This window comes from Calidris pugnax, unplaced genomic scaffold (assembly GCF_001431845.1).
Source record: "Calidris pugnax isolate Ruff unplaced genomic scaffold, ASM143184v1 scaffold55, whole genome shotgun sequence".
Classification (NCBI taxonomy): Eukaryota; Metazoa; Chordata; class Aves; order Charadriiformes; family Scolopacidae; genus Calidris; species Calidris pugnax.
This window is the reverse complement of record NW_015090832.1, coordinates 1,898,134-1,922,532: the sequence shown is the minus strand read 5'-3', so window position 1 is coordinate 1,922,532 and position 24,399 is coordinate 1,898,134. Positions and strand designations below refer to the sequence as shown.

At 47.6% G+C, this 24,399-nt stretch overlaps 1 protein-coding gene across 1 annotated transcript in view; it reads left to right on the top strand.

The window, feature by feature from the left end:
- The window catches only part of PPP1R16B (protein phosphatase 1 regulatory subunit 16B), a 71,795-nt gene that overhangs the window by 36,205 nt on the left and 11,191 nt on the right, over positions 1-24,399 (top strand). The window contains exons 3-11 of the mRNA XM_014941219.1: positions 14,723-14,793; positions 16,818-16,963; positions 18,364-18,467; positions 18,790-18,914; positions 20,936-21,061; positions 21,414-21,489; positions 22,523-22,652; positions 23,403-23,571; positions 24,253-24,387. Coding sequence (XP_014796705.1) covers positions 14,723-14,793; positions 16,818-16,963; positions 18,364-18,467; positions 18,790-18,914; positions 20,936-21,061; positions 21,414-21,489; positions 22,523-22,652; positions 23,403-23,571; positions 24,253-24,387 — 1,082 coding nt within the window. The remainder of the gene's footprint in view (positions 1-14,722; positions 14,794-16,817; positions 16,964-18,363; positions 18,468-18,789; positions 18,915-20,935; positions 21,062-21,413; positions 21,490-22,522; positions 22,653-23,402; positions 23,572-24,252; positions 24,388-24,399) is intronic.

Genomic DNA, 24,399 nt, shown 5'->3' with positions numbered 1-24,399 from the left:
CTTTTTTTTTTTTTAATTAAATTTTTTTTTTTGGGGGGGTTTTTTTTTAATGGCCTTTTTTTTTTTTTTTTTTTTTTTGACAGCTGCTTAACTGGGAAAGTAAGCTGGGGGGAGGGAAGCTGTCCTTATTTAAAAGGGTCTACCCGTAAATCTGGGCCAGATCCGCTGGTACACACTGGCTGCTTTGTGCGACCCTGGTAAGGGAAGAAACCATAAATGTCACTTTATAGCTGTTCTGCTTTGCTCGATGAATCTGGATCAGTGTCTCTCTCCTTCCTAATCAGGTTAGTTTTCTTTTGATCTACCCCTGTTAGGGGAAATCTAAACTGATTTAGCTATTCCCATCCATTTTCCGTTCGCCTGATGGCTCTTTCCACAAGGCCGTCTCTGCTCTACCCTAATTACTGTTAAATTGTCTGATGCTGTAGCAGGTGACACTCTGGTATATAACTTCGTAAATCTTAGCCAATATTCACTGGGGTTTTTTTGCCAGATGTTTTGTTTCATTTTTGGAGAGATTAGTTTTAAATTGGCAAATACACTAGATTTAAGGAGAAGACAATTGCTGCTAGCTGTCAAAAAGAAAACACTAATTATCAATCATGTTTTATTGAGCCTCTGTTGAACTGTGTTGCCGTAGAAAACATCATTTTCTTGTACTCTATCTTCAGGAAACCTGATTCTTGTGAGTTCTGCTCTCTCAATAACGGTGATGTATGCTAGAGCGTAGAAGAGAGGAAAAAAATTAGCTCAGGGTTAAAATCTGTGACACCCTGGAATTTAAATCACCTGTTTTCAGGAGCACAAAACCATTATCCGTGCTGGTGTTCCATAAAATCATTGCAGATGCTCGTTCCTTGTGGCTGCTGCCTGCAAACCCTGCCCGTGCCCGTGATTTACAGCGCTCTCCCGGCCGCAGCGGGGTTTAGTGACTGCGGCGGCTTGTTTGTTTGCTCTGAACAGGGCCCCCGTTTTGAAAACGAGCCTGGAGTTACTGCGAGAGAAGATAAGAATAGTTGGGGGAAATTTCCCTGTTCCTGCCTCGCTGCGGGGCTCGGCCGCGGCGCTTCCCGTGACTCAGAGCGGCAGCAAAGCACCGGCTTCCTCTGAAATCACCCGCGTTTTGCAAAGCTGCCGGCACGGCCGTTACGTGAATCAGGTTTTTTAGGGATTTATTCTCTGCTGCGGTTGCATGTGATGCCTAAAATGCATCTCACACTGCTCCTGTTGTCTTTAGGGCACTCGGCTTCTGGGAAGGCAGGTGGAGGCCAAGGAGCATCTCCCAAAGAGGCTCACGCAGCCCCTTCCTGACCCCAAATGGGTTTCATTTTTCTCTTGTGATAAGTCGAGCAGGGGTCAGCAGTTCTTATCGAGCTGTTTTTCTTGTGGAAGGGAAGCGTTATCTGTGAGGAGGGGATAGAGCACCCCGTGTGACATCGACTCGGGGGAGCTGATCCAGAAATGTGGCCAAGTCGGGCCTGTCAGTGGGTCTGCACGGCCCGGCCCCTGCCTCTCGCTGCTGCTTTAGTCCTGGGGGATGGGCTTCGTCAACAGCAAATTTCCTCCTTATTTCCAGCGAGGATATCAGAGAGGAAGGGACTGCCAGCCAGGAAGTTGGGGAAACCTTGTCATTCAAGGAGGGACCGGAGGGTTGCAAAGCATCCCGTAACTGCTGACAATGTAAGGGCCTCTTTACGAGAGCTCCTGCTTCTCCCACAGTTCCTTGAAGAAACTCTAATGCTCTTGGATTTTCCCTGCAGAATAGAAATCCAAAGGAGTTTTTGCACCATCTTGCCCAGCTGCTCTGGGGCTTGGGTCTGTCTGAGTTCCCATCTGACTGGTGCTGGGCTGGAGGAGGTGGCTTTGCCTTACGTCTTGTCCCCTTCCCATGATGACTCTGCAGATCACAGCTTCCCTGATTTGTTCCTCTCCACCTGCAGTGGAGATGGCCTCGCCTGAACCCCCCCTGCGTGTGCTGAGCATTCACCTCCACTTTTATGGCTGTTTCATTTTCTAGAAGTCCCTGGTGCCTATGTTCTCCTTTTTAATCTCTTTGATGCTGTTGTGCGTTACAGGCACGAAACACCTTGAACCAAGGTGGTTTATTGGGGCTGTCTGGAGAAACAACCCTCTTGAGGGACAGCCCCATGGCAGAGCAGGGCTTCAGTGGTGAAGAGGTTAATGTGGTCTGTCCCGAAAACTATCTGTGGCTCATGCCAAGCCTGATTGTCATCCTGCTCCTTTTAGCCCCCACAGTTGTTCTGTCCCCAGAGCACCATTTGATCTGTGAGGGATGCACGTTTGTTGGGAAACCATCCCTTGCCTCAGTGCCCCCAGTGCCCTATTGGGTGGAATGGCATGCTGTTCCTTCTTGTGTCCTTCAACCGAAAGTAGGTGGTGATGCCTGGAGATCTTGGCCAGCAAAACACCCTCCGTCCCCTAGCGCTAGGTTGCACAGATGATGCAAATTATGCAGCCAGGGCCCATTTTAACTCGCTTTTTGCTGGTGAGCCCTTTCTCCCCAGGTGTGCCAGATGGAGGAAAAGCAATGGTCCTGTCAGGGCACGGCGCCAAACCAGAGGTTACAGGTGTAAGAGCTGGCAGCAGCAGGGCAGGAGAAGCGTGCAGCCCTCACGCTTGCTTTTCAAAGGGGAACAGCTAGAATTTGGTTCGAGGTTTGTAGGTCAGGTTTCCATTATACAACTGAACTGGTTGCAGCTGCTCGTGTGAGATCCAGACCTCGTTGGATGCTCTTGATCTGGTGGACTCCTTTCCTCGGGAATTATTCTTTACAATGAGACGTACAGAAACAAAGAGGATTTCTCTGTTGTAGCACTAACTGGGGTGGTAACGGAGGCTTGGAGGGGAACTTCCTTCAGTCTGTGAAATGTGGGAAACATCCCAGGAGCATTTGTTATGAAGAGCTGCTTGGAAAGAAATCAGTTTTTTTAAGACACTGTTTTTTCCAGACAAAGGCAGAACCAGAAACAGTTGAGGAGGGATCTTTTAATTGACCACAGATCTGCTGCATGTCCCAAAACAGGTACGAGTGCTCTTGGCACAAGTCGCACTGAGCTGTGGATCTCTGCCCGTGTTTGAAGGACAGGACTGCTTGTGTGAGGAAGGTTATACCCCTGGTTTAGCGAGTGAGAGCACAACCCTCCCATTTAATTTCACAAGGGATAAAATGCTCTGTGGTGTCTCCAGGAAAGCAGAGCACTTTGGTTCCTGCCCTCACGATGGTCTGTAAGGACCCCATCAACCTGGCTAGCCAGCCCTGCTCCCATCCTTGCTCTTGAAAAAGATGCTATGGACCTCTTCTGATGTTTGTCAGCAGAAAAATATGTATTCCTTCACCAAAGTTGCTCAGATCAGTGCTGGAGATACTGAATTTTGGGTTTAGTAGCAGGAAGAAGCCAGGGATGGCTGGTTGCAGGGGACTGCACGTCTTCCCAGTACCGAGCACGAGCCTCAAACCAGCTCCTGGTTCCCCTGTGCTGTCACTGGGATCCACCTCTGCAACCTGTAATTAGTGCTGTCAGCAGAGCAGTGTAAGCAGCCACTTAAGCATTAATTACTTTAATGAAGTTACTAAGGTGGGTTTAGCTACTAAAGCATTTTGTTGTGGCTGTAAATTTTAAAGTCAAAATATTAGATGGTGGAAGCGATGGGAGATGACGCAAAGCTCGAGCCCGGCTTTTCTCTGGTCTGAATGTTCAAAGTGTGGGGTTTTTTTAGGTAAAATAATCACACAGTCTTTTCTCCTCCGTTGCACAGAAGCAGCCGTGGCAGGAGAATGTGAGGGCTCTTCTCTCCCCGGTTGCTCACGCGGAGGTGTAAGGGGTGCAGGGAGTAGAGGACAAGCTGCCATTCAAACCCAGAAGATGGATGTCACCTTTCTTGGGTTGTGACAGCTAAAAGGTGGCCCATGACGCTTGGGCTCTTGTAGTGTTAAATATGTAATGAAAAACTCCCTGCTGTGAGGGATCTGCTGGCGCGGGAGCTCTCTTATAAGCAAACAGGATGGAATAAAATGGTTCATTAACAAAACCGGGTTTAATACAGAAGTAAGCGGAGTTTTCACTGCTGTGGAGAGGAGAATGGTCCTGCCATTGCTAATGACAAAACTTAATGGGGAATTTTAATGGCTGTTAATTATTTTGAAAACTGCCGTTTTCTTGGGAAATGCAATATACTTTGGCAAACTGAAGCTTTTCTCCACTGTTGCAGAAAAGAAAACTGCAATTCCTCTGAGCTGACTCTTGCTGAAGAGGGTGTGGGAGGCATCTGACTTGTGTCACTGCCGTGGAGAGATGGACAGGGTCTGTCATCCCAGGACAGGAGACCTCTCAAGGGATGAGGGGAGAGAAGGGGGATATATTGCTCTGCCTCTGCTCCCTGCTGTTGCCTGCAACTCCTTGTTCCCAGCACCAAGGAGTTATGTCTTCAATGTTCAGAGATACAGCTCTGCTAAATGGGATGCTTTAAACCCGTGTAAGACCTGTAGGAATTATGTTTTTTAACATGTGGTGGTTTAAACTATCCAGGGCAAAGCATGTTCTGGAGAAGAATTTCAGTTCCGCTTTACATTAAATATTCACTAATGAGGCCAGAGATCCCTAGGTTACCCCCGAAGGCTGTTGGAGCAGTCTTGTGAGCATTGGGGGTCTTGATTTCCATCCCCAGTATGAGCTGCACCTCTGGGTGTGTGGACCCCAGAGCTCCCCTCCTGTGGGGAGCACCCCTCTTCCTCTGCCACGACGGACACTCTGCGGTTTGTGAAGGAGTTTCCTCTCTCCTCCCTCCTCCGACCTGAAGGGGTTCTCTGAATTCGAGTCATATTCTGTAGGTGAAAGTGTTTTAAGCTGAGTGAGACAGCTTTTGGAAGGGGAGGAGCCTCTCACTAACAATGAAAATGCTCCCAACCCCGTGTGCAGTTTCTTCCTTTACGGCATCCAAGCGCAGGAAGCTCGGCAGAGGAGCCCTCTCCATTTGTGTTCATGCAGAGCTGGTGCTTTGGTGTCTGAGGATGTATCAGGGATGGGGGAAGGCAACAAGTTGGATTTTCTTTCTTTTTTTCCTTTCTCAAAAGTCAAAATGACCTGTCAGGCTCTCGAGCTGCTTCCCCAGGGGCTAACCTTATAGTGCATCATGCCCCGGGAACACTCATCTTCTACCACTTGAGGTGGTGGGAAGCAGAAGTCATGTAGAACTTGTGGGAGAAGAAGTTTGAGGGAGTTGTCAACTTTGTGCAACGGGGCGGGTGAAGTAAGTGTTATGCAAAGTATATGCAAAGCACCTGACAGTCGGGTTCGATCCTCCCAGGTTGTATCATTGTGTGCCCACTTGTTTTGACTTAATTTAAAGGTCTTTTGTGCAGCCTCTGAGGAGTCACGGAAGGGCATTTCAAACCTTCTTCAATGAAATTAGGAAACATTAAGTAAATGAACTGTTTGTCCACTAGTTTTGATAATAGGGCTTTTCTTTTTAACTTGGATGCTCAAGATAACGGGGCTTAAATTGGGATTGCATAACTAGCAACCTGCAGCAAGCTTGTGCCGTGATCTTTATTGAGCAGACCATACTCAGCTGGATCAGGCCCAGGGCCCATGAGGTGGATGGTCTCCAGCTTCAGCCCCTGGCTGGGGGGACTTGTGTCCTCTGGTTCCCAGCAGCCGTCACACAGATTTCTTTAAATACTTTCTGTCAGGCCTGTCTCATCGATTATAAGTATTACTGCAGCTGTGAAAAACCTGTATTTCTGCCAAGCTCAGGTGCTAACTTCTGATTCACTTCTTAAAGGCACGAGCTGGTTTCCGTGCAGTGCTGGACACCTTCGATGATGCTCAGGGAGAAACTCTCTTGATGTCTCTGCCAAGGCTTTGTTGGTTGCTGAGGGCTGGGAGGGTGGTCCCATGTGGTTATGCTGAAAACAAATCCAGAGTTGGGGTGCACAGGGGTTTCTTGGAAGTGCCATCGAAGCTGTTGGCATTGGGACTTCAGCTGCTTTGCCCAGTTCCTCTTGGCCGAACAACCGAGAGGATGGGGGAGAGGAAAGGAGAGTTTTCTTGTGCTTAACAGGTGGAGCTGGGACCTGGGATTTGGGGGCACTGTCACAGCTGTGCCATGGACTGTCACTGTGACCTTGGCAAAGAAACCTGAGCTCCAGAGTCTTGGTCTAACTCGGGCTGAGATGTCACATCTGTGAAACGAGGCAAATACTGATGGTAGAATCCCGGGAGACAGCCTGGAGCTCGCTCTGCTGATGGCGGCAGCGCTTTCGGAGACCTCTGGATGAAAGGCTCTCTTGAAATTCAAATCCCTGAATCGTGTAAAATTTGCTGCTGAATAATTACAGGTTGCAAAAACAGAAGGGCTGCTGAGCATCAGCCAGTGCTTCTCTGGTGAAGTTCAGGTTGCTGCTAGACTTGCCTGAAAGATTTCTTTCCGTAGCGTTTGCTTTTTGAAAGGAAACCACAATGTCTTTTCATGTGACCAAAAAAAAGGCAAGGGGAGGACTTTCTGCTTGTATAGACGTTTCCCTTCCAGCCCTGCCTGGCAATGTGGCATTTCCAGTAAGAAAGGGAGCTGGTGAGCCGGGGGTGATGTTTTAGCAGATTGCACTTTAGCTCTTGGCATTCCCCCTATGGTCTCCTGTGTGGGTGATGGTGTGGGACACATCTGGGCGGGCTGTGACCTGGGGGCTGCCACCGGATCCTGCTGCTGTCTCACACAAAGCTGGTTTTGAGAAAGCTGCCTTGCACAGCGTTTAGACCTTGGCTATGTGGCACCCTGTTTCATGACCCGTGGGGAGCAGGGCTAGGGGTGTGTTTTGGTCTTGTACCTCTTAAAGGTTTTCATCCCCAATATACTCATCCTAAACTAAAGGGAGACAAAGGTGGAGGTTTGGGAAAAAAGCCCCAAAATGCACAGATCGAGGTCAAAAAGGATGCTGTTGAGAAGGTACTGACACAGCCAGAGCAGCTGGAGCTTCTCTAAAGACCATGGCAAGGTTGGAGATGGGTGACAATGTCTCTCTGGAGCGGGGCAGGCTGAGGGGGAGAGCCCGGGCTGCCCATGAGCTCCCAGGCTGGAGCCAGCAGGCTCTCACTGCAGGGAATGGTTTGGAATTGGTTCAGGGCAGCTTGAAAAGCAGATAAATATTTCCCCACCCCTCCCCCAAAACCTCTTTTCCGTTACTCTAAATAGAAAGTTTCCTGTTTTATAATTGAGACTCTTAAAAACATTCGTGTGGTTCAGGTCAACGTACAGCTGCGTAGCTGAGGCCATGAGACCTCTGAAAGACGAGCTGGGGCAGAGGCTGTTGACTCTGGAACCTAATAACACTTTCAAATGGCAATATAAACTATTTCCTGCTACACGGAGCATATTAGAATATCCTCTTGCAAATACAGGCAGGCTGGCTCTGCGTGGAGCAATTCTGCACCTCGGGCACCGATCACATATTATTATAGTGTTAATGCAAATGGGGAAGCTCTTCATGTACTCGGAGAGCTGCAAAAGTTTACCTCCTGACACCATTGCTCCCTTTTATCTAAGCACTTCTTAAGCTGTAATTTTTATTAAAGCCAATTAATTTTTTTTTGCTCCATTTCCTTTTGGGTGGCCTGAAAGATTTATTTCCTAACAGGCTTAAGATAAACATCATAGGTGACACCTGCTGCAAGTCTCAATAGGTAGGTTTTGGTCCAATACATCAAAAGTAAGTTTTTGAACAGGTATTTAAGTGGCATCCTCTGTACTACTCAGATAAAAGGCTTTGATGTTGTGTTGTCTGAGTGGATTTGCATGTGTTGTCATGACTTCTAAGAAAAGCTTTTCGTAGGAAGAAGGCTGGGAGTAGCCAGAGCACCAGGAGAACAGCAGGTTCCTGGTTGAGCATTTACTGACTCTGTAGGTGCCCTTCATCTAAATCGGCCTGAAACGTGAAGGGAAGTGAGATGTGTCACTTGCCTGCATGACCCAACCCAACATTTCAGGTGCTAACTCAAGAGATGGGGGATGCAGGTTCTCTATCGAGCTGCTGCTGGAGGATGTGGCTGTCCCTCGTCCTTCATTTTCCCTTGGTGTTCCCTGCTCAGGCCGCTGGCTCCTCTGGCTCCAACCGCGGTGGGATGATTCCCTCTGTGTGTTGTCAGTGCCTTCTGCTGAGCACCATCCCAGCCTAAAAGCTGGCATTGCTCTGTGCATCACTACAAGCTTCAGAGTCACACAAGGCCTTGGGCTCCTTGATCCACACCTCCACCTCTGCCTTCTTAAATTAATTTTTTTTTAGTACTCTCTAAATACCTACTCCAAAATGCCTCTTAGAGAGAGAAGGCGGCTCTTTGGCAGCCCAGGTGTCACTGTCGCAGTGATATTGGGGAATCTGCTTTCCTGGCTCCCTGCCCACAGAAATCCTGCTGAAGGCAGCTGAGCCTGTAGGTTATATAAAACACTTACCCCTTTTAAAGCCCATCATCTGTTTAAAAAACTACACCAAAATGATTTATTGATTATTCCACTAACAGATGAGGAATGGGAATCAAAGAAAATTATCTCTGACTGTAGTTTTCCTTTATGTATTTGGTATCCCCTCCATGGACCAATGTCACTGTTAGTCGGAGCAGGAGGAGAGGGTGAGGATGCTTTTGAACATGATGCTACATCCTTTAGAGAAGCTTGTCAGATGGCAGCATCCTCTAATTTTTATTTTCCCTATTGAAACGAGTTTGCCTTTGTTTCTGCTGCTGCTTTGAGCATGGCTGGTTGCAGATGGGTAACTTGCACACTGTTACTCATCCGAGTAATCCCAGGTGGATGGCAGCCATTAAAGAAAGATGCTTTAGCATCGCTAGCACTAAGGGGATTATCAGAGCCTGAAGTCCTGTCGATGCAGAACAAGAGAACTGGGGGATGCAGGAGGGTTTGGGTGCTTGGCCATGGCCTGTTCATCCAAGACGCAGCTGTAGGTGACTGTCCCCTTATAGTGGTGTTCTTTGCCCTCTTGTACTGCAGTTGTCAGGGCTCCAAGCATAAAGCAAAAATTGGTTGAAATCAATATGAAGAGGGGGGGAAAGAATTGGCCCCTACGCATTAAATAAATGTATGAGCTGTGACAATTCTGACTTGCTGTCAGAATAAAAGTTGTGTATGAATCAGGCCCCACACTCTGCAGGAAGAGCCTGCCATGGGGTCCTTGTCCAGGGTTAAGGAATGGGATGCCCAGGGCTAAGGAAGGCTGTGCTCTCTTAAGCAAGAAGCATCAAAATCAGAACTAGATTTTCCTTGACAGAAGCAGCACCTGGGCTGAGTGTAGCTGCATGAAATGTCCCTGCCCATGTGAATATGGCTCAAAGCAGATGGGACTCTGCTGGCCTCTTTCCAAACTTCCCAGATTTTGTGGGTGTATGAGAAGGAATGTGTGTGCCCAGCTATAAACTAGGTGGGAAGTGTCTTAGCAGGCTTTGAACCTTCCCGAGAAAGCCTGGCGATCAATCCTGATGGGATGTCTCAGTTGCTAGCTCAGCAGGCAAACTGGGCCATATTTATTTTTAGGTGTGCTGAATGATTGAAGCCGTCTGAGTGGAGGGGGGAGTTGTTTTCTGTGGGTTTTTTTTTTGTCTTTCAAAAAGCTTTAGGGAGCTGCAGAGTTTATCAATGGACCAACACGAGCCATCAGTTGTGTGTTGCAGGAGGATAAGGTCGAGTAAGTTCATCCTGTTATCGCTCAGGGTCTAGATATACAAATATTAATAATATGAATATTGTAGTATGCAGCGTTAGGAGGCTGGATGCTTCGCTGGCAGAGCGCTCATGCCTTCGATGCTGTTTTCCTGGCAACGTTTCTCCTGTGTAATAAATATCCCTGCAAAACCATAGCAGTAAAAATGCAGCTTTGAAATAGCTGAGCCCATCCGTGGGACTGTGCCTGGCAGGCTGGGCTCTGACCTTCTAGACCTTTGCCAACACATCTCTGTGGTGTAGATGCCACCAGCCTCACTACAAAAGTTCCTTCCGCTACGCTGGGTTTCTGACTCCAGCTGCTTCTGGGTGGAAGTGACTTCTAGCAATGTGTAAAAGCATGTGTCTTAATCCAAGTGAACCTTCTCTTCATTTTATTCAGTGAAATCAGGTGTAAACAGACAGGAATTATTCCTCTGCCGAAGAGACCTCAGTGCAATAGTAGCTTTTAAAGGAAGCCTGAGAACCAGACAGTGAACTAGAAGAGTTTAAATGTTTTCAAAAAGAAATCGTTCAGTGCAAAGGATCAAGATAAACGTGAATTTTTACAAACTAATGGCCTGTGTGTGTATGTAAACTTGGAGCACACAGGGAAACCTACAGTTTGCTGCTAAATATTTTGGGGAGGAATCAGGGCCTCCTATCAGAAGGGTGTTTGGGGTTCTCCCCCCCACGCCCCCTGGTATCCATATCAGTTTCAGTTGGCTTTTTCTCTTAGGAGTTATTAATACTTGAGGTATGCAAAAGCTGGGTGTAGATGGAGTGTAATAGTATCCAGAGTTTTATGGTGTAGCTTATTGACTTAGGGGGAACCGCACTGACAAAGGCATTTTTCCTCCATGGAAAAGTCTTCATCCGGTTTAGGAACTTTTCTGGAAAAACTGTTTCTTGTATAAACTCAGTGGGAAATAACATCGATGACAAATGATAGTGCTGTAATATCTCTCCAGGTGAGAGAGACAGTTACCCTGCATTGAATTTACCTTAGGGCCTTTGCAGTGGTTGTTGTTTTTTTTCTTCCTGATTTATAGGTTTTGGGGAGAATAAGCAAGGCTTGGACATGCTTGGGAGGAGAGGGAGCTCCTGAGAAGTGGGTTTGTTGTGTTCGGGGAGGAGGCTGCCCCAGGACATGTGATGGAGGGTGACTTAAAACCTAGGATGTATTTTCACAGCTGTTGTGGGAGCTTTTTCCATTTAACACAGCACAGATGTGAATGATAAAATATAAATTGAAGATTAATGTACACCATCTTGGCGTGCGAGAGGTTCAATTATAGGCAGAGCAAGGAGAATAATGGAAAATACATTTGAGTGATTGTTCAGTTAATATAATTTGCGATGAATTATTCACAACAATTTGTTCACCCTGCTCTTATTGTAATCGTTTTCATTCCTTCATTTGCTATGCGTTGGAAACCGCTTCCCACAACGTGTGCTTGACATGTAATAAAGTCAATCCACCCATCCAGCCCCTTCTCCCCACCTGCCTCCCGCCTCCACGTGAAGGAGGACAGATTTGGAAGAGCTCAGCATCAGAGGTGCTGAGCCCTCCTGAAGAAGTTAAGCATAAGAGTTAAAGTGGAGGCTGCTGCCTGCTGAACCCAATCCATAAAACCCCCTTCTGTTGGGCTCAGAGTGACCTGAGCTCGCAGAGGGGCTTGCAGAGGACCCATTTCCATGCTCTGCCTTGTGGTTGTGGGGAGGATCTTCCTCCGAGAGGCGTAATGAGACTTGAGGTGACAGAAGGCGATCAGCTGGCGTGGGGTGGTTAATCTGCGTCCTTGTGAGCCGAAGCGTGCGCTTCCTACCTGTACGGCATCGCTCCTGCCTGGAGGTGGGAGGAGGAGAGGATGTTGGGCTTTGCAGCGAGGTGTGTGGCACGGGCAGGCTTGAAGAGAAGCTCTTTGCTTGCTCAGGTCCCTGTCCCCGTATGTCAGGCATTAAGCAGTGGAGCAGGTCGGTGGCAATGCCACAGCCCTAGAGATGAAGGTTGCCCCCCTCACTTTCCTATTCTTCAGACACTGGAAAACCCACAAATGCCCATTTCTCCTGAAGTTTATCAGAAAGTAAGACTTGTTCCTCCTGGCCATGAGGGAGGGGACTGTTCCTGGGTAGTGGATATGGGGAAGGTGTCCATGTCCTCCCTCCACATCCCTCTGCAGCTCTGCACACAAGGATATGGGGGTGATGAAGCTGCTCTTTGCCACCCCATGTCCTGCTGCTGGGGGTGCTGGTAGGAATTAGGGCTGCATTCTGCTATGAGCTTGGTGGGACGCTGGGAGAATCGTTTTGCTTGTAAAAGGGTGTATATGTAATAGGAAATTGCAGTTCCTGGAGACTTCTGCCTAACTGTTGGGATCTGTTGTCTGGAGCATGAGGAATCCCAAAGGCAACATCCCTCTGGCTTCAGAGAAATGAGCCAGGACTCATTGCTGCCCAGCCCTGTGCTCCCCCACTGAACCCTGAGATGCAAACTTCAGCTTAGGACAGGTTGGAAAGGAGTTTGATATCTTCTTCAAGGCATGTTTGCCTGGACTCATTGGTGCCACGTCCATAACTGGCTTCATCACCTGGCTTTTTTGTGCTCTTTTCTGGTTTCTTCTGAGTGTTGGTCTCTGGTGTGTTGGGAGATACTGGGAAACGTTTTGAGGGCTGTGGTGAGCTGGTCCTGAGGGCAGATGGGAGCCGAGGGGAGGTACACTGTGATCAGGAGAGCTGCTGCTGGGGTTAGCAGAGAATTCAAAGCTGCTTTAGGGTGAGATAAATCCTTCTTTGATCCTTAACCCTTCAAGGACTCTTACAAGCCATGATGGCAGAGCCTTCAACACAAAACCTCATACTCCATAACAAGCTGGGATTTATGCTACTGCTTCTTCCCATGGAGGGACAGAGTTTGTAAGGTTAACCTGCCAGCGTCGACTTGTCCAATTCTCCATAACCAGGCCAAACATGATTATGGAGCTGCAAGTCATTAGGACACAATGGCTCTTAAATGACTGAAATTGAATTAAAACCCTAATGGCAGAGCATCCAAAGTAAATAAGAGACAACCAGATCCACTGGCGATGACTCTCCTATCGCTCAGCTTGGATTAGGAGAGCAGGGGCTCGGGGCTGGCCAGAAACAGTAGAAGCTCAGTGATTAAATTGGATATACTGGCTGGGGTTCAGCACTGTTTTTACTGTCAGGCATGCGAGTGCCGGGGGTGTGAGCCGGGTGTAGGCGTGGGCTTCCTGCACCAGCCTTTGAGCTGGAAAAAACTCCGACTCTTTGGACTCGCCGCGGTGGGGGATGAGTTTTGGTCTTCGTTGTATTCTGCTTTTTTTTGTATCACTTTCATCGAGGAGGTGGCAATGCCTGGAAATTATTTCCAGCAAGCGTAAATTCCAGCATTTATTTTGGGTCGGGTGAAACAATCCCGTGATAGAAATTGTTTCATTTCATTTCTGTCTGGTTTTGCCTTCCTTTTTGATAACATCAGGCCGGTGGCTTCCAAACAAAATTTCACTTCGGTTTCAATTGGCCTTTTTTGCGAGTGCATTTTCCAGAGCTTTTGAACAAAGCTTCATAAATCAACATTGATGTCATCGTGGACATGTTTGCCATGTCCTCCTCTGGATGCCAGAAGTGCTCTGTCCCCAGGGACAGCCCCGATGTGCTGGTGAAAGAGCTCCCTCTGACAGCAGGACAGCCATCCCTCAGGAGCAGAGGCTGCAGGACGCTTTGGGAGCGACCAGCCTTGCAGTCCCTTTGATTCCCAGCTCTGAGGATGGTTATTGCCCTTTTAGCTTTGTTATCATTCCTTTTTTTGCAGCTCTGGTTACGCTTAATGGTTGTGTCTTTGCCAACAAGTAAGATGGGACTTGAATATCTGTTGCTACCTTGGCCCCAGGGAGATGATGATGAACCTTGAGCTTGGGTTTGTGCTGTCGGTGACATTTGAGGTGGGAAAAGCATTGGTTAGTGAAATCTCTGGAGAAAAAGCAGGGAATGAGTAAGTAAACAACAGAAGATGGGTATAGATCATCAAGATCTGTCAGCAGTGTTGAATTTGAAGAGTTCCTGGTGTTGCTATCAATTTGCTTCCTCTGCCAGCCTTATTGCTATTACCCCGCGGAAGATGTGTACCTCGGAGCAAACTTCATCTTATACCTAGGGGCTAATGGCTTTTCATGTGTTCCAGAAATTTGCATTTTAATAGAATAAATCTTATCCCTTCCCTCCAAAGCAGCAATGAAAAAATAAGGCCTCTGGGAAGCTTTCCTCAAATACCCAACCGTTCATGTGAAGTGTCCAAAGCAACCCTCGTGTGTTTTTGATGTGCTGGGCCCCTAAATGTGTTTGAGTTCTCGTCCCAGATCGGTAACTCCTTGAGAGCAGCAATGAAAAAATAAAGCCTCTGGGAAGCTTTCCTCAAATGCCCAATGGTTCATGTGAAGCGTCCAAAGCAACCCTCGTGTGGTTTTGATGTGCTGGGCCCCTAAATGTATTTGAGTTCTCATCCCAGATTGGTAATTCCTTGCGGCAAGACCTCATCACCCCCACAGTGAGATCTCTCTTATGGTTTTACCTCAGGACCCTAAAACCCCTGATTGCTTTTGAGCTCTCCGGGGCTGCGGTGTGCGGAGGCTGCACCCGGGTGTTGCAAAGCACGGGATAAAAATGTAGATTGTTCCAGCAGAACCGTAGGAAAATGAGAGCTCTAATAGCAAAGCCTCCTTGGGAAGGAAGCTGGGGGAAAGTTGCCTGCTGGTGCTCTCTGCTGGATAAAACTAAGAAGGCTTTTTCCTCACCAGCGCTGCGGTGCCTGTGGGTTCACCCCAGCCTTGGGCTCTTGGGTGTGAGGTCTCCTGCAGCTCCTGGGACACCCTGACGCTGTGGGTTGCCTTTGGCTTGAACTGGCCAGGGCTGGTTGAGAGCAAGAGAAGCCTTAGGACTGCTGACCTGACTCCTTTCCTCCTGTCTCCTTCCCTTACAGTGTGTTACCTGCTGAAGAGCAACATCAGCCCGGACCTGTGCAATGAGGATGGATTAACTGCACTGCATCAGGTGAGGGGTGGGAGGAGGTCACAGCTCCCTGCTCCCTCAGCAGAGCTGCCGGGAGAACAGAGAAAGCTCTGATATTTCATTGTGTTGCTCAGTTAAAGCAGTGAAACTTCCCCATGCTGTGCTGGCTGATCCTGCTTCTTGGCGAGCAAACGGAGATCAAACCCTTCTCTGGCTGTATCCCAGACTTCCATCAGTGATAATAAGAGCTGGGGGTTTGTGTTGGGTTTCAGAAGTGAACGTTTCTCCCACCCTTTAGTCTTTGCAGGGCTGGGCTATAAATTCTTAAAGCAGGTTAACTCAAATTTAGAGACTTTGGCGACTTCGGCAACGAACAAGTTTTGAAACTGGTTTAAATAAATGATGCCTGGGATGTTTGGAGAATCTGCTGCTGCTCTCAGTGGGCTCAGGGACCTCCCAAAGTCTGTGTGAGATGGCAGCAGCCGATGGCCAGTAAAATACAGACTCGCCGTAGTGGTGTGTAAGTCTGTGTCCTTCCTTGGAGCCTCCACGCTGATGCCGTGAGGGTTTTGCTATTCTTATTGCCAAGTCCCCCGTCCCCACCCTTCCTCGTGAGTCCTGGTTTTCGGTGGGACAGCAGGAGGAGAGCCAGCCTGCAGGACCCCCGTGGGACGGGCCGTGCCTGGTGGCTGCCACCCCCGCTGCCACGGGACAGAGGCAGGGTTGTCACTCTCCCTCCGAGGGCGGAATGGGGACTCCTGGTTTTCTGGCCATTAGTCCCTGCCATCAATGCTCCCATTCACTTGGGATTTTTGGATTCCTCTGCAAGTGGCTTGCTCTCTTCAAAGCTGGATGGATTGAAAATTTAAAAAGCTGGCTTCGCTTACAAATGTAAACTGGCTTCTAGAAGATAAAAGGTTCCCCCCCCACACACACACTTCGTGTTACTGTGCACACAGAGAAATGCTGGCAGCCTCCTTGCATTCCCCATTAGGTACTGAAGCTGTGGAGAATCCCACCTTGTCCAGTGAAGGATCAGTTATTGTAAAAGTGCATTTGGGAGCTGAGGTGGGAACTTGGCATCCACTAGAATGAACTGAATCCCAGAGAGAAGCTCCGAGGTGAAGCCCACGAGCAGTGGCTTCCAGTGGAGGATGCAGTAACACTTGTGTGATAGCTCAGCTGTGTGACAGGCATGATTTTAACCTCATTTCCATCTACAAAGAGTAAACAGAAACAGAAATGCATAAAGGGTCCTTGTCACTCAGCTGCTAAACTGAGTGCTGTGGGCTGTAATTCAGCCCATTACAAGCCCAGTGCTGAGCTGTGAGTCTCTCCCGTGGGTGTGCAGAAATGTGTAGTTCACGACCGGGCTTCTTGCACAAGAATGAATCTTATTTCAGTTTCTATACAATGCACACGTTCACGCCAGGAAGCGAGCACAAGGTGGATCAAAGAGCAAGTTCCACCTCTCCCAAGGAAAGCTGTTGAGGCCATCCTTGCAGGCTGGGGTGTAAGTGCACCGAGGATGCTGATTTGGTTCAGGAGATGAAAGGTGCCCTGTGAAGTACCTCATAGTTCTGGGAATCCGCCTTGCATCTCTTCAGATAACTGTGGTAGGTAGCGTGAGCTGCTGGGAAAACTTTTACTCATCACATGCCAGTGTGTGGGATTTCTCCCTAAGAAAAGGGAATGTCAGCTTGTCAGCTCATCCCTTGGTATGTGGTTATACTGGTTTCGTTGAATTTCTGCTATGTTTGCTCTTGAATATCAAAGACCCAGTGGCACAGAAGCTGTGCGCATACTTGCTGTTGTTCCCTACTGGTTCTGCCCCCAAACCAGAAGGCTCTGTAAAACCCCAGTGACCTTCAGTCTGTCCAGCGTAGGTGTTCTGCTTGGTGCCCTTCTGACCTGCCTGTGCTCAATTTGCTGTTTAACTCTGTTGGAGCTGCTTGTTGTCAAACACTGCAGGATAAAGTAGGTCTCCATAGCCAGGTACAGCTGAGCAGGTATTACAGTCCTAAAATTTTAAAAAAGGCAATCTGTCTGCACCCCTTCCTCACCAGTGCTGCATAGACAACTACGAAGAGATAGTCAAGCTTCTCCTCAACCATGGGGCCAATGTCAACGCGAAGGACAATGAGCTGTGGACTCCGCTGCATGCAGCAGCTACGTGTGGTCATATCAACCTGGTGAAGATCCTCATCCAGCAGTAGGTGGCTTTTTTGTGTCTGTCCCTTTCTGCAGATCTGATTCTACCCACAGCTTCTGTGGATGGAAACCCAGGCTGCTCAGTACCTTGTGAGATGGCAGTGATGGTGATTATTCCCTGCTTTCTGGATATTCATGGGATTCCTTCCTGCATGGGGGAAAAAGGGGGTGGAGGAGGAAGAGCAGAAAGGCTGAGGAGACACAGTAAAGCCCTAGGTGATTGACTTAGTTTCATGAAGCTTCTGGAGACTGGGCCAAAACTTGCAACACTCTGCCTGTACCGTGGTGTGTACCTGGCTGTGTCTGTGCTTGTTGGACCCTGCTGGATGGGTAGAAGTAGGAGCAGCCAGCAGGATGCACCCTCGCACTCTTCAACACAGCTTCAGGTCTTCCAGCCACAGCCAAAGAGACACCAGTGTAGGAGGACAGCAGCGTGTTTGTGTAGCTCAAATGCTTGGGTGAACTTTGTGACCTGTCTTATTAGCTTTTAATTAGTAACTAGTTAGCTTCTTGTCATACATTCGTTCCCCAGTGGTGTGACACAGGGTGCATGCACTGGACCTTCCACTTGTCTTTGCCAAGGCCCTAAAGCTCAAGTCTTTCCTAGACGTGGCCAGCAAGGAGGAACAAGGCCCTAAAGCTCAAGTCTTTCCTAGACATGGCCAGCAAGGAGGAGGAGGAGGAGGAAGCCAGATGTGTTTTGAGCTGTACCATGTGCAGCCTTTAATGAGCACCCACTGTGAGTCCTGCCGGGAGCTGACTCGGTGTGGATGGTGTAGAGGGCAGAGTGTGCTTTGGGGGTGTTAACGTGCTGCCTTGCACAGCACTGTCTGCTCCTGGAGGTCACTGAAGCACTTAGAGAAGTGCTATTGGACAATCAAAAAGAAAAAGTCACCAGCTGAAAGGACATTTTTTTAATTACTATTTTTTGCCATTGTGCCCTTGGTTAGATGGGAACTTCCTCCACCTCAGCCCGTACCTTTCCCAACTGTTGTGGTCCTTGCAAACTTTTCGTTGAAGGACTCCCAAGTGCCCAGATAACAAGCACCTGGTAGTATTCAGGAATTCAGCAAATAAATTGCTTCCATCATTGAGAATCCACCAGTCTGCCCAGTGCTGGGGTCAGGAGGGGACAGGAACAGCTCAGTGGTTCCACCAAGGAGGCACATCATGCTGCCTTTCATCCACTTGTGGAATTTATCATCTTCCCCATTCAAACACTGTGGTTTTGCTTCAAATCTTCCTTATCTCACACAAATCTTCCTTATCTCACACAAATCTTCATAGCATTTGGGCAACTACTAAACCTAATAATTGCTAATCATTTGTTCCCGTGTTTGGCACCATCTGCCTTAGGGTGTCTGAGGTCCTTTCCTGTGTAACTTGGCTTTCTCCTTGCAGTGGAGCAGACTTGTTGGCAGTGAATGCGGATGGCAACATGCCGTATGACCTCTGCGAAGATGAGCCAACTCTGGATGTCATTGAGACTTGCATGGCCTATCAAGGTAAGGAGACTGAGTTCATGTAAAATACAAAAATGGGTCAATGTAGTACTAAAAATTACTTTCTTTCTCAGCTCTTGATTTGCCTCTGGAGAACAGCAGAGAGCTGCTGCTTGGCATAATTTCTTGGAACCTGACTCTGTCTAGTTTCTCTGATTCCTAAATAATGATGAGGGTGAAGGACAGCTGTCAGTACCCTCAGATACAGGGCCTCTGAAAAGGATGTGAGGTCATATCGACTAGGAATTATTAAGTCTAATTTTGCTCAACCAGTGGAGACAAAGACCCTTTCCAACTCTTCTCTCTGTAACTGGAATTTTAACAGGAATTACACAGGAAAGGATCAATGAGATGCGGGCTGCTCCAGAGCAGGTCATGATCTGTGACATTCATGACATACTTGCGACTGGACAAGACCTGAACAGGACCGATGCCCAAGGTGCTACGCTGGTGAGTGAAACTGCTGTGGCTTGACTTCTGCCTTCCTGCCCTGTTACGAAACCTGCCCTGTGGCAGGAGTTATACAAAATCAACACATACAAATCACCGAGAGGAGCGGGGAAGCTGTTTTCATCTTTTTTCCTGTTGCAGTGTATTGTCACGTAGGAACAGGCTGTGTCCATGAGTACAGCTGACATGACACAGTGTCTAACCCTGCGCTTTTTGAAGCAAATCCCTGGTTGCTGTGAGCTCTGTCGGTTGTCTGGCAGGTCAGGTCCTGCAGCAAGGCTGCTGAGCCCCTGGGTCCTCTCTGACAGGGGCTGGTCCCAAAGAAAGGTGCAAGAAATCTTGTGATGAAGAGTTGCAGAACATAGCACTTGTGCTGACCTCCAAGGAAGTGGGGCTGAAAGACCTCCCCAGTAATGTTTTGCTTCTCACTAGTCCTGTGGTCTGACCTGACTCCCACAGAGGAGACGGGAGAATCCTCTGGTTTTCATGGGAGCACGATCGGTGTTGGGCACCCTGGAGACCTTCCGCCTCCTCCTCTTTCTGCTTTGCAAAGCATCCATCTGAGGCAGGGTCCATGGAGGGCTGTGTTTATTCACGTAGGATGGCATCTGCCCTGGGCAGAGGAGAGCACAGCACGAACATACAGCACAAAGCAAACTGGCATCTGATTTGACTGGACAGAGACCGAGAAGGATGAACAACCTCAGTCCCGTTCCCTTCTTTTTCACCTCCAAACCTGTGTCTTAAACCCTTGCAGTCCCAAGTGACGTTCAGCAATGTTGTCATACATGTTGGGGACTTTAATACAACCTTAGTTATTCGGTGCTGGGGTCTAGACATAACTGATATTCAGGCCACTTGGTGCCATTTGTGCCAGACCATGGCAGCGCATTCAGGTTTTTCTATCTAAATTGCCACCTCTAGCATATACCAGAAGAATAAGGGGAGGGCAGGCTCCCTCCAAGATAAACTTGAATGGCTGAAACTTTTATTGCAGCTTATTTTTTTTAACATGTTTTTCCCTTTAACAAGGATTATGTATGTAAATTTAAGCAGCCCTCTTGGCTTCCCTTTTTATATCTCCCCAGAGTGATTCCTTGTTAATTCATATGGCCTCTAAGAGGGTATGAGCCAGTGCCATAAAATTTAGGTAGAAATTAATTGAATTGCCAGAAAACATCAGAATTTATTTCCAGATGAGGGTTTAACACTGTGTGGTGGAATCCATACGGAAATTTTTGAGAAGCTTTAATTCTCCTCTTCAGCACAGTTGGGATAAGGTGAGCTCTCGAGTGGAGTTCATACCCTGAGAGCAGGTCCGTGTTGTGCTCAGAGATGGCACAGCAGACCGCAATTATGAAAACCTTCAGAGACATGAAGTGTCGTGGGGACTAAAGGAGACTATTATTGATGTCTCAAAAGCGATGGTCATAGTTGGAAGCCACTATCTGAAAAATCAGATTCTCTTAATTAAAAGCAGCCAAGGATTAAAAGGTTTTTGATTTTCTAATGGTGAAAATAACGATAGTGTGGGTAGAAGTGCACTTGCATGAAGGGAGTCCTGACTAAAGCAGGCTGAAAATTTGATCCAAAAAATCACATCTGCAGCATTTAAGTGGGGAAGAGGGGACATTCTTCTGGCATGAGGAACACAGAGTTTACAGTGGTTGATGTTCTCCATTGCAGGCTTGTGTTTTGTTGGTGCTATTTCCCTACAGATTGGGAAGCACTTAAGACCCCTTGATTTAAAATGTGAAAACACTATTTTTCTAATCCACATATATAAGTTATTTTAAGAACGCTTAAGCAGTTTCCTCTCCAAACAGAATTATATGCAGGTAATACTGAGTTTTAGTAACAGGAACAACCTGCTTTTGACCTGATGGCATCTGCCAAATGTGAAATGGGCTGCCTGTCTGGATCTAGACCCAGATGATAACCAAGAAATTCCACTGAAACTTGGTGTGTAAAAGCATTCATGGTCCTTGCAGGTGGTTCATGCTCTGTTCCTTGTCTCCTAGCTGCATATAGCTGCTGCCAATGGTTATCTGCATGCAGCTGAAGTCCTTCTTGATCAGGGGGCAAGCCTGGATGTTAAGGACTGGGACGGCTGGGAACCTCTCCATGCTGCTGCTTTCTGGGGACAGGTAATGATTTTGTTACAAATGTCATGTATGAGGGTGACATTTCTTTCTGCCTGGATAAGTTGTGGAGTACTTTGCAAATGGAAGAAATCTGTGTAAAGGCTGGACTCGTTGGACAGTGTCAGGTGAGGTCCTTGGGGCTGCAAAGAAGCAGCTGTTGCTGAGAAAGTTCAGGGAGAGAATGTCTGTGCAGCTGAATTGTAGGAACTGTGTTTAACATCACACACGTACCAGAATAACTTGAGTTGAGCACAAATGCCATTGCTTCTTACCTTATTCCAGCTTTTCAGCTTTGAGGAGGAAAGCAATTGCCTAAAATACCTCTATTGACTTATCTTTCTTTCCCTTTCTTTAGATGCAGATGGCTGAGTTGCTTGTGTCCCACGGGGCTAGTTTGAGTGCCAGGACATCTTTGGATGAGATGCCAATAGGTGAGTTTACTAAGTTTTAAAAAAAAGAGATTGCTAAGAAAAACTTTTCCCCCTGAGCATGCTGGAGTCTTCACGTGGTGCTTTCAGAAGCATTAACTTCATTTTTCAGGTGCCTTTTGAATCAAAGTTGCAGTTACTTTAACTGGGACTGAAGTTTTAAAGTGCCTACTTTGTTCTGAAAACACTTCATCCTGCTCATAAAACCGAGGGAGAAGGAATTTCTCAAGCACCAAGTGTTTCTCCTGTGTGTTTCCACTCATGTTATCCCTCTGTACCTGTGTTTGGGAGTCTCCCTGCTCTTATATTGTAGTCTTGAACCTGTGCAGCTGTTGAGTGCAGCCCTGAGACTCGGGTGTCTGACTTTGATGGGATGAAGTGTGGTACACGATAAGGGGCTGGAGAGGAAAGAGAAGGCACACACAACTCTTGGAACAGATTTGAAGTTACAAATGCCAAAGTGCTAGCATCTGACCACGCATAGTATAACCTTCTGCCACATTCTCCTTTGGCAAAAGTTTTTCTGAGCCTTAATTGAAAAGTCTGTGCATCCTCATTTTGAAAGTTCTTGTCTTCACCCCTGATCTGCTTTGCTTTTGTCTGTATTCTTTCTTGGTTTGGAGGCTGAAGTAAAAACGCTGTATTCAGGGGAGCTGCAGTCTGCTAATTACAGAAATTTCTTTTCCTCCCACCTTGAAGCAATGATACAGTGGTTAATATATCTCTCCCCTTGTCACGTGTAAAGGCACAGCATACTGCAGAGGTGGTACAAAGCCCAGCTGATCAGCTGGATCATCTCAAAGCTGAGCCCCCGTCACAATCAGCAGCTCTTGCTTCCTGCTGCTGCTGAGGTGTCCAAACCATTCTGCCTCCTCTAATTTGTTTGGAGATGAATGTGCCTAAGCATATTCTGCTTATATTTCCTTTCTCTTCCTGCTGGCACTTGTGTGTACGAGGAAGGCGCAGTTGGTAACACGGTGTTAATGGCACCACATCTGAACCGTCTGATTAATGGCTTGGTTTGCGTGTGCTGCAGATCTGTGTGAAGAGGAGGAATTCAAAGTATTACTCCTGGAGTTGAAACACAAACACGATGTGATCATGAAGTCTCAGCTGAGGCATAAATCCTCCCTGAGCCGAAGGACCTCCAGCACTGGCAGCCGGGGGTGAGTGCCTTGTCCCCTGCAGGTCACCCAGTGCTTTAGGTGGTCACCCAGATGTGGCTACAGAGCACCCTGCACCCAGCGTGTGGAGAACAACCCCTCTGTCCTTTCTGAATGAACTGTGAAGGGCAGGAGCTGACTTTTGGTAGCTGAAGGAGGAGCTCCTTTGAAGGGTTGTTCTTTCACGAGCAAGAGATGGTGTTTCTCAGGTGGAAAATGGCTTTGCACTGTTTTGGTTTAAGAACTGCCTGAGAAGAGGACCAAGTGATGAGAATTTACCCTGCTGAACCACTGGTACTGGTGCTGGAGAATCAGTGCTTCAAATGGCTTAACTTGAGCTTCTCAATAGTGTGTCTCATGGCCAAGATACTGTGCTCAGACACAGTTTGCACAGGGATTTATGGGATGTTTACTAGACACCAGAGCAGTCCTACAGACCACAAAACTCCCTAAACAGCCCGTGGGCCCTTTCCCTCTACATTTACTCCGCTGGTTGCAGAGCAGATCCATTCGGTGACCTGTATGAGATCTACCCCAGATTTGCAGTACTGCTTTAAAACTCCTTAAAATTCCTTCCACCTTTAATATCCCCACTAGTGGCTTTGCTTTGTGTGGGTGCCAGGAAGCTAAATCCACGTTCCATTCCAGTGGGAGAGGCTGTGGAGCGTGAGGAGGAGGTGAGAAGAGCTACAGGGTAAGAGGAAATGTCATGTCCTGCTCACAGCCTCGATGTCCCTTGTCCCTGTCCCGCAGGAAGGTGGTGAGGAGGGCCAGCCTTTCAGACCGAACCAACCTCTACAGGAAGGAGTGCGAGAAAGAAGCCATGGTGTGGCAGCAGCTGGGGGCGGCAGAAGAAGGAAGAAACTCGGGTCTCATTGGAGAAATTGGGGAGACTCGGTCTGACCAGGAGAACACAGACCCCGTAAGGAATCTCTTCTGTATTACGGGGGTCACCAAGGAGGGCTGGTAGCACAGGGTCAATAGCAGTGGGTGCCCTGGGATGGAAGGTGGCTTAAAATTTCATAAACCTCATCCATCAGATGTAAGCAAAAGACCAAATTCTCCTTTAGTATAAACCAGGATATCCCCCTCACGTGGAAAACCTGGTTTGGATTCACAGCTGCGTAGTTTTGAGAGATGGCCCCAGTGAACCAGGAAGTTCAGAAAAAATAACATCGACATTTCTCTTTACAGCTCACAAACTGGTAATCGCAAAAGAATTGTAATCTTGTTTTACAGTTATTTGGTTTTAATTCAGTTATTGTCATGTAATATTAATATGCTTATCTATATAGATATATATTTTTTTTTTTTAAGTGAGCCCTTCTGAGTTAATGTTCCATGTTTCTGGTTGGGAACCAGAAACAGCGTTATATATATATGTATATATATATTTATATAACCTATATATATATATAGGTTATATATATATAACCTATAACAGTGTTATAGGGTCCCGGTAGTGGGTGAACTCGATGTTCATGCTGCAGTACCTGTCTGGTGGAAGGGCTGAGTGTGAGCAGGCCTAGGAAGTCATCACAGGGATGAACTGTGTTGGGAGGGACAGGGGAAGATGCTCTTCTTTCATGTCTTCTTGTTACAGAACTCAGTGCTGGAGAACTCTTCCCTGCTTCCGGAGCTGGCAAACAAAAGCACCCAGTGTGACACTGAAATGCCCCTCCAGAATGGACTCATGGCGTCTGCCAGCACTTACCAGTACACCTTTTCCAACGGGGACATTTGGAGTAGG